General features: G+C 37.9%; 1 protein-coding gene across 1 annotated transcript; it reads right to left on the bottom strand.

Annotated features, from left to right (window-relative positions):
- Window positions 1-324: 324 nt before the first annotated feature.
- LOC131321657 (chitinase CLP-like) lies at window positions 325-1,739 on the bottom strand. Its single transcript, XM_058352540.1, has one exon. The coding sequence runs from the start codon at window positions 1,307-1,309 to the stop codon at window positions 506-508; it is 804 nt and encodes a 267-aa protein (XP_058208523.1). The 5' UTR covers window positions 1,310-1,739; the 3' UTR covers window positions 325-505.
- Between the last annotated feature and the right edge of the window lie 8,632 nt (window positions 1,740-10,371).

The following is a 10,371-nucleotide window of genomic DNA, read 5'->3' as shown; positions in this document are numbered from 1 at the left end:
AAAAAAAAACCCAACTGAACTGGTAATCTTGATTTGAAAACTTAGTTCACTTTGTTCTTTTACAAGTTTTGAGAAAAAAAATTTACTCTTTACACAGTATTCAATAAGTTTTTCTATCTTTCTCTTCAATAATTACCACTTAAATCTCAAAACCAAACAAAGTGAATGAATAGTTTTTCTATCTTTCTCTTCACTAATTACCACTTAAATCTCAAAACCAAACAAAGTGAACGAGTTTCGAAAAATGTTAAACCTTGGTTTATCTTATGTTATAAACCTTTCTCGAACACTTTTAAGCAAGGAAACACATACTCGTACTTACAGTTATCCAATTAAGCTGATTATTCATAAGATCACTCGTACAATACATTAACCTCCCTTGAATTGGCTATGGTCTGTAAAAAAAGATTCATATCCCTTCAATCACAAGTGGACACTATTGCTCTGTTTTAGAAGCCCTTGACGTCTTCCTTATCCCCAGAACAACTATATCTTAAGGATTACTCTATTTAGTATTAGTAGTGAAGTTGAAGTTACCACACGAGGTCCTAATAAAAAACAGAGTAGAACTGAACCCCAACCTTGACTTCTCCATATCAAACAACAAGAAATTGTTCTCCATCTGATACGATCCGATAACCACGGCTGATCCGTCGTTGATCTCTCCCCCATTCACAAATGCCAGACACGCCACGCCGCCAATCTCCTTCATCGAATTCGACCCGAAAATCGTCCAGTTCTTCCCGTTTCCCAACTCCAAATCGATCTGTGGAACCCGAAAACCCACCCGAGTAAACCCGAGCGCGCTAGCATTCCAACAAAGATCAAACGGCTTGATCCGCTTCACTCGAGGAACCCCTGCGGTCCCTGTCCCCTCTGAAAAGCTCTGTTTCAAATATCTGTACACATCACTCCTCACTGTAGTGTATGGCACTACGGTGCTGAGTTTCGTTGGCGTAGTTGAAATGGGAATCGGAATCGATCTCCCATCAACCGCTAGTGAATTGACACCGATGAAGAAGTCCGGGGAGTTGGGTTTTTTTAGCAGCGGTGTGTAAGAGATTATGGTTTCGGCGTCTAGATTGGTTGGGGGGAGAATGTAGTACGGTCCATCGCCGAAGAAAGCGACTCCGGGTGTAGAAGGCAAGCTCGGGATTCGGCAGAGTGAATTGGGAGGAAAAGGAGAGGGGGGACGACGAAAGGCTAGCCAAGCCGAACGCGCCCTTAGGGAGGGACCGGAAGAGCGAAGCAGGGGCGCAGGAGATGTAAACCTGGTTGAAATCGATACGCGTTGTTGGCGTGCGCCCATCGGTCCAACGGAGGTTGATATTGGTGTAAGTCAACCGAGACACAGCGCACGATTTCGCGACCGGGTTGACCGGTGTGACGGTGCAAGAGCACGGGATATCGGGGGCGGTGCTGGCGGCGCTGGTCGGATGAGGGCAGGGTGGGGAGGGGTAAGATTGGGCTTCGGTACAAGGCGGCGAGTGGCAAACCACCAGCGGGTGGGGTGGAGAGCAGTTGTACCATGAGAGAGGGGCAGTGAGGTCAATGACATAGTGGTGGTGGGAGTTGAGTGTGATGGTGTAGAGGGATGTGGTGGTGTCTTTTCTGATGGGTGCAACAAGGGTTTTGTAAGGCCGAGCTAAGGCTTGATGGGAAATGATCAAGGGTAGTATTAGGACAAAGAGTTTTAGAGGATTCATTACTTTGGTGAGTTTTTTTTCTGTCAATGTCTACGAGATGAAAAACTACAGTTGAGCTCAAGGAGTATATGTAGGGACTGATGGGTTGACTTTTGAATGTAGGGTTTAGAATAATGAAGAATGGGTGTTAGATAGCTCATGGGTGTTAGATAGCTCATGGGTAAGAACAAATTTATAATGTGGATAGAGAGATATTGTGTACATCTGCCCTGAATGTATATGCAGGCTAGCTAGCTAGTACTATTTCAAATACTAGAGGTGCATTTACCTCAAGCATGATTCGGCCGTAGGTCACATAATTCTTTATCAAGACTCTTTGCATCCATTTTAAATTTTCGGTATGGCGTGATTTTTAATAATTTGAAATATTTTCGCAAGACGTTTTCACCATCGCCTATGCGTAAATTCACACATTCGCATTATGTGTCGACTTTGATTGGGCAAATGGTACCATAGTTGAATTTGACGCACCAGCTTTAAAATAGATCCAAAGATCTTCAAGAAGTCACAAGATGGCTTGCTACACACCATTGCATGCCTAGTTATCCAACATCGAGAACCTCAACAAAGGTAACTTTAGAAATCAGTCAACTGAACCTTAATAACACCTTAGTTTACCAAAATCAATGCCCTAAAGTTCAACAGCACAAAACATTATTTAATGGTCCAAATAAACAAACAAAAATATGTCAAATGCCTTCAATTCAAGAAGTCTGAGTTCATTGGATCTAGCTTCAGAGATCATCTCTCTCCAAACCATAAGATGGAATGGTGGGGAAAGAAGAGAGAGAGAAACAACACCTCTTGATTTTTACCGGCTGAAACGATTACTAAGTTTGGTAGTCAATGATCGGAATTTTTGGATCATATCAAAGCGGCAGAAATCTTTTTCGGGCATCCACACCTCAAAACCGCATTGGACATGGGAGTCGGACCCGTTGGAGAGAGAAAACTTTTAAATCGAGGAGATCTTATCCCGAAGTCAAACAAGATGCCAGTCTGTTGATCAAAAACCAAAAACAAGAGGCCAAGCTCAATTTATTTTGTAGAGGCCAAATCTAATTTAGAGTGGATGAAGAGTCAATAACCTTTGGATGGTAGGGAAAGGCAAGTCAAAATGTTGGAGGATTATGGTGGGCTTGGGGTTTAAGTATGGTGGGTTTTGTGGGCTTGATCTTGGGCTAAGTGACTTGTCAAGGATTTTTTGAATTTGGGCTCATGGGAAGGGCTAATGGTGGAAGTATTGGGCTTGGCCCGGGTTGGTTCGAGTTGGTTTGAAAAATGCAACCGATGACCGGTAAAATTGCAACGCGATAAATTCTATTTAATTTCAACTAAACATTACGGAAATGGAAATGTGCAATTCATAATGTGTGAAATTTCACGGTCCTTAAAATGCTCTAGTGCTCTTCTCTGTCACATATTGGTGTGGCCACCACCACGCGCGTAGCGGTGCTTTTGTAGTACTATTTTTCTCTACAACGTGAAAAAAAAAAAAAAGAAAAAAAAAACTCATTGAACTAAGCATGAATTTGAATAAAAGCTTCACTATTGATAGAATTGTACATTTGAGAGAGATGAAGTAAGCTTTAAGAACTTCCGATAAAAAATTTTGAGTAAAGGATTCTCTAGTGGCATAGAAGCAAATTTGAGAGGAATGAAATTGGCTTTAAAAATTTTAATAAATAAATTTGAGCCTCACTCGATTAGAGTAAAACTCAATTTATATAGGTTTGAGTTAATAATTGGAGAGAGATCGAGTTTGATGAGATTTAAGTCAGATTAAGAGAAAAATAAATTAATAAGAATTAACTTGTTTACAATCTCTTTAGTTTCAATACAAAGCCACTTCTTTTCAAAAAATAGCAATACAATTCTTATTACTTTTTGTTTCCCACTTCTTTTTATTATACAACAACTAAAGCCAAACTTTGATCCAAACAAAAAAAACGTTGTGATTGATTCTAAAATATATCTTTAGGCTCAATTTTATTTTTTTTTCGCCAATATTGCATACATTGGTGGGGGATTACCGTGTAAGTTTCTGACTAGGCTCGAGCCTTGCCTCCTTTGTGGAAGGATTAGAAGATAACTGCTGGGCTACAAATCCGTTGTTTCTTTAGGCCCGTATTGAGCTACAGCAATTATGCAGAGAGTTAAAAGAAAATCTTCGGTTGGAACTTTAGACTCGTCATTATACTTGCACAGTTACACATAATAGCCCGTCTAACTAACAACCACACCCCATCTCATCCCCGCCCGGAAAACACCACACCCTGCTGCCTCCTTATGACTGTTTTTTATTTAACCGGATGTCCGGACTCGTTTGGGTGTAACGATCCGCACTAACTGACCTACGAACTCTAAGCCTAATTACGTGACTTAAAAGGTTAACCTCGGGTTATACAGTAGTTAGTCGCAAATCCTTAAATATCATTTCATCTTTTTCCAATTTCCCGATGTGAGACTTGGCCTAGGCGGGTTCTCACAGTTTGCGTGCACATTGACTAATTTTGAGGCTACGAAGCTAACGACCGACTAAACTATCTAGTGGCCCTAAATCAGTTGGTAACTCATTTGGTTATTAAGCCTAAGATATTTTGCAAAATGAGCATGAGAAAGCAGATACGTGCTCATCTTTTATGAGATCGAATGTTTGAATCATATGGAGGCCAAACATTTCAAACATTGGGGCCACTGAAAGGCTTGCCCGATCGTTAACTTTACTGTTCCACAATTAGTTGAGGCACGAGCAAACTGACTCAGACATCCGATTATTAGAAAAAATACTTCATTTGGTTATGTGGTTGTTAACGTTATTGTACTTGATGGATTAAGCAAGCAATTAGCAAATAATCAAGGGTAACCAAACAAGTCCAATAGAGGAGGAAAGGGGAAGAAAAAGAAAAAAAGAGAAGAGGAAGGGGATTTGAAAGTCAATACTTATGCACAATTTATATGGACATAAATTTTTTTATATTCCTCTCGTCAAGACGAATAAAGAATTTTTAAAAAAATTATCCAAACCAACAAAAGTTTGGAAAACACAAAAGGAAAAAGATCAAATAACCAATGTAGGGAAAAGGGGCCCTGTCTTATAACTTTGGACCAAACCATATTTGTTGGTGGGCTTGTAATTATTAGTTGGTTTGCTTTGATAAAAGCTTTGTTTAATTGAATCTGTCGTCACTCGTCATTGTTACATGAATTATGAGTTGCGCCCTTACGAAACTTTTTTATTTTTTTTAATAAACGAATGTCTGGGCCAGCATATATGCATCTCGGCTAATTCAACAATTCCGAAGTTTATAGCTTGACAAAATTCTCCAGTGGCTTAAATGTTTGAAATATTTATTCTTCGTTAGACTCAAACATGCTCCCTCACCAATCTTGATAATTAAACTAGTCAGTACAAGGTCAATAAATAGTTGCGTAAAATATTAGCTATTTAGAACTCTCCATTTTTAAGTGTATAAAAATTCAAAACATTTGTATAGAAAAATTTATAATAGTGATATAGAATTGAACACTTAAATGACAAATATTGGAGTGTGGTTATCAAAAAATGGAGTGCCAGATTCAATATTGGAATTTCATTATATTTGTACATAATTTTTAATATCAAGATAAAAACTCATAATATTTAGGTGGTATGAATTCAAGATTGATATGATGAATTTTCACACAGTTGCTATGATTTTTTTTGTACAAATATTATGAATTCAAGTGCACATATTTTGATTAATACAAATATTACGAATTCAAGTTTGATTTTACGATGCATAAGTATTACTATGAATTTTTTACTATCGATCATAAAATCCAAATGTGGAATGTGTGTGAGCAGTGAGCTACAGTCGTTCAACTTGCCGGTATTCCCCATTGCAACTCTCTCTCTCTAAATAAATGTCCAGTGCGAAAATTTAGGTATTTAAAACGATGTATCGTAAAAAGAATCAATTTTTTTTTCACAAATCAATAGATATCAATGAGTTCCGTCAAGTTGTAATCTTTTTTTTGAATTTTTTAACGAAAAAAATGCTTCTTTTTAAAAGCCCAGATTTATGCACCGCACATTTATTTAGGGAGATACTGCTAGTACTATTTTATCATCGTACAATTGGGCAACAACAAGACAGAGAGAAGAAGAAAACCTTAAAATATTTGGTCTCCCACGACACCACCACTCGTGCTTTGTTATAATAACGATGTCTCCATGATCTCAAGTTTGGCATTTCCAACTCATCACGTCCTAAACTCACGTTTAGCATCTAATTAAGCCCCACCTATTACATTTCTATCCCCTCTCTTTTTTGTCATTACCTTAATTAATTATCATTTTGGCAATCTAATTGTTATCTACAAGTCCAACATAGCATGCCTTTTTCCCTGTAAAATTTTAGAAATAGTTCCTCTAGTTCGCGTCAGCGGACTTCTACCAACTCCGCCAACGATTTGAGCCGGGCGTTTACCAACTACGTGGTGGGAGTACTGTCAGGAGTCGCTATCGGACTAAGTATTTCAGAGCTTGGACTGGAATCAGTGAAAAATGAAAAAGAAATTGATCAACGGATCAGGGGTTCACATCGGGTACTCTACGAATTGTAGAGTGGTTCTCAAGCTGGATCTCCTCGTCCACTCAACAAATTGTTGAGTGGTGTGGTCCGGTTTCACGTCGTGTTTGAATGTCTTGTTCCCTTGGGGTTCCCAAAACCAATCTCTTTCTCTCTCACACGGCATGGTTTTTAATAGATTTTGTATATGGAGCAACCTCCAGGGTTTGTTAATCAAGGCCTAGGGGTCCACTCTCTCTCTCTCTTTCTCTTCACTTATTACTCCTAAAACCTTTAATTACCAAACAAATTACACGTGTCCGAAGCGTTTCGTTCTCGCACCAACGTACCATTATTATTTCTAAGGGCTGGAGAAAGATACAGCAGTTGTGTATCATTAGATGAGAGACCAAAACCTTGCCAACAACCGAGCACAATTGATTTTTTTTTTAATTTTTATTTTTACAGATAATGAGTAGGGCAACAGATAAAGATGTGCAAAAGGAGCCATCATAATTAACTTTTTTCCCAAACAGGATGTGTGTGAGCCCCCATCATCACCCCATGCCTAACAATCTATAAATGTGCAAAATATCATCATCATTTCTATTGCATTCACACAATTGGCCTGCAAAGGAACCCATGATCACAATTAACCACTTCCACACACATAATGCTCATCCTTTTTGTCCCGGAGATCAACATCATGCTCATGCCGCATTGACATCACTAGGCTTCTTAATTACTACCACTTGGCATCTGCTAATTCCGAAAATCAATTTCACCGTATACTAGTACTAACACTAGCCCCATTAAAATAAGATAAAGATAAAGTCTTGTATAATAGGTTCAACACAAAAAAAAAAAATACAAGCGCGCGAGTAAAGATTGATCATTAGACCAAAAATTTCGAGTGGTTACTGGTTGTTAAATGAATTAGAATTGCCTCTTCGAAGCTCGCTCTAGACACCCGAAATGTCAGAAGGAGAGCTTAGTGGTTGCTAAATAAATTAGGATCGTCACTTCTAAAAGCTTTGCTTTAGACACCCGAAAAGTCAGAAGCGGGCGTGGCTGCGCTAGGCTGGGGGCCGGGGGGTTCATGGGCATCACTAGTAGACAATGCCATTGGTTCCTCCCAGGTGGTCCCACAAAGCACAGCCAAGAGGGGGATCATAAGTCGACACGTGGCAAACAACCACGATAATTTTGTCTCAAAAATATTGAAACTGATCAGCCAGGCGTGCATGCTAGTAATATTGAGGGGTTACGACTACGAGTGGGGTAGATAGATACATATATATTATCATAAGAACTTTTTCATGGAGAAGTCATGAACAAGTTTTACGGAGCTCAATCTTGTGCATCCAGAAATATTTTGGACTGGTCCGGATTAAAAGCAAACTATTACCGGTCAAAGTTCAAGAACATATCTCAATTATTCATTGTCGAAACGGAAGGGATTGATTGAGCGGCTCCGTGAATAAGTTATTATACATAATTTTAATTTGTGTGGATGGGGGGTGGGGTTTGAGATCTTTTTTCGTTGTGGTGGTAGCGATGGTGATGTTGATGATGATGATGAGTGTGCCTGGGAGATTGGCACGCCCGAAGAGAATATGAATGATGTTTTCCACTGCACGCCCCTTTTCTCTCTCTCTCTCTCTCTCTCTCTCTCTCTCTCTCTCTAAAACCAAGGCTGCTGCTTCCACAGTTGTGTCTGGATATAAAACAATAACCCTGTTTTTCGGTGATTGTCATTCTCCAACCCAACGAGATCATCTTTTTATCCTTTTCTTCGTCCACAAGGCGTGCCCCATGTATTAATGTTGGACAGGATTTCCCAAAAGTGAATTTCACATTACAAATATATTAATGCTACCAATTTTAGGAATACCAAATCAAATAAAACAACATAAGAATTTTAGACTCCCCTCTCCTCCCATTTGATGTACTCTATCAAGTTTCTTAATATTATTTTGCCGTTTCAAAAAAAAAAGAAACATATGAGCTTTAGGACAAAAAAACATCATAGTTAAGGAAGTATACACCAGTTTTAGGATTGGCACATAATATCTTGTCAGCCAAATGTAAGAAATAAGCTAGACTAGGGCCGTTCCACAAATTCAAAAAAGTACTTATTTTTAAATAAGTATTTTTTTTTTGTAATTTTTAAGCTTAAAAATAATGGTTTTACTGAAATTTAAAAATATGTAATATGAATCTTGTTTGAATGAAAAAAAATTAGAAAATTATTTTCGTAAGCACATCATATTTAAGTTTGAAAAATTAAAAATAAGTACTCACTATTTTTTAAGAAGATTTGTGAAATGGGGCCAAGTTATGTACCAACTAACTAAAACCAGAAGAAGCATTACAAATACCTAACGTTGGCATGTGTTGTTATAATAGTACAATGGAGACCATATTCATTGACGCATGCTCCGCCAAGACCATTGAATAATTTTTCGACCTTGACCATAGAATAACGTTGGCATATTTGGAAATTAATTATTTTGTAGATTGTGAAATGTATATTATAGTAGATTTTAATATTCCAGAGGTGATTTTTGAATCATACATTCTTCATGTCATGATTTTTAAAATAAGAATGTGAAACCTCAGCTTTCAAACAAGGCCAAACATTCAGTTGACAATTTGCACTAGGAGGAGTGGAGGAGTCAGGAGGACAAACGTTCGGTTAGACAAAAGATTATGGAGTAACGAACTCTGTACCATTCCATTATCCTATCAGTCAATTAATGATAAATTATCAATTGATTTAAGAGATAAGTCTCTTTCACGGAGAGGCTCCGGACGCAATCTCAGCCATCTATTCGCGCAATCAATAACTGATATTTGTTTTAATAGTTTGTAGTTGAAAAAGAGGGAAACTTATTCACGAAGGGGCCGTGAATAAGTTGTTCACAGAAAACACGCAATCTCACCCGTCCGTTTCGACAATCAACGGTTGAGATATGTTTTTAATCTTTAACCGGTAATAAGTATCTATTACCGTTAAAAATTTGTCTTTAATCAGAATCGTCTAAAAGTATTTGGACGGTCAAGATTGGCCTCTGTAAACTTTATTTATGGAACCTTCATAAATAAAGATTTTTCCGTTGAAAAATCCTTTTGTTTTAAACTTATCGAATAAAGTAGTCCACAGTTGAAACTCTCGTTTGTTTTATAATCAGGTGTTGGGGGTTAATTTTTCGCGTGCCTCAACTGATCTCAAAATTGATTTATTGTACTCAAAATTAATCTGAAATCTAACGACTATGAAAATCTTCAAGTTAATGACCTAGTTTCTAATAGTCAACTGACAATGGTCACCCAGTATTAACTGATGTGTGCGCAATCCGGACATGTGAATTATCAAATAGTTTGCCCACAAACCCCATACCCCAATCCATCACCTATGCTCTCCACATAAGACATTACTACGTTAGAAAACAATTAACCTAAGCATGTTCAATGTATGTATTGATATGTTAATATGTTGACATATCCCACGCAGGGCCGGCCCAATGGGGAGGCCCAAGAGGCCGCCGCCTTGGGCCTCCACATTTTGGACCAAAAATGGGACATCTCCTTCCTAGATAAGTATATATAATTTCTGTGTGTAATTATAATACAAGTTCTTATGATGGTTCAATGGTAAAGTGTTTATTTTTTTACATAAGTTGCCTAGGTTCAAATCCTGGTAAAGTACTTTTTTGTAGTGTTTTTTTGCCAAAAAAAATTTCCTCCTATCACATAAATTGGGACTGCTGTGATTCAAACTTGAGTCTATTGAATATTATTGCAACCGTACAAGCTATTAAGGCCAAAATATTTACCATGTTAAATAGTATGAATGACAATTATATATAGAAAAGTATTTTTGTTTATTGTTTTTAAATTAGAAAATTACGTATGGCACTATTCCACCACTTGGCCTAGGACATCCAAATACTTTGAGTCGGCCCTGCCCACGCGAGCCGAATCAACCTTAAAAATCACAACTTCTTGTTCCTCACTTTTTTTTTTTTTTTTCCCCTTTTCCTTTTCCAATCCTAGTTGCGAAAATCCACAAGGATATTATTCTCTCCTCTTTTCCTGTAAATACTGGC

This window comes from Rhododendron vialii, chromosome 4a (assembly GCF_030253575.1).
Source record: "Rhododendron vialii isolate Sample 1 chromosome 4a, ASM3025357v1".
NCBI classification, from domain to species: domain Eukaryota; kingdom Viridiplantae; phylum Streptophyta; class Magnoliopsida; order Ericales; family Ericaceae; genus Rhododendron; species Rhododendron vialii.
Note: the sequence above shows the minus strand (reverse complement) of the source record. Positions and strands in the feature narration are given on the sequence as shown.

Excerpts from the sequence above, each read along its gene's own strand:
- LOC131321657 (XM_058352540.1), bottom strand. The coding sequence starts at position 1,309 with ATGGGCGCACGCCAACAACGCGTATCGATTTCAACCAGGTTTACATCT.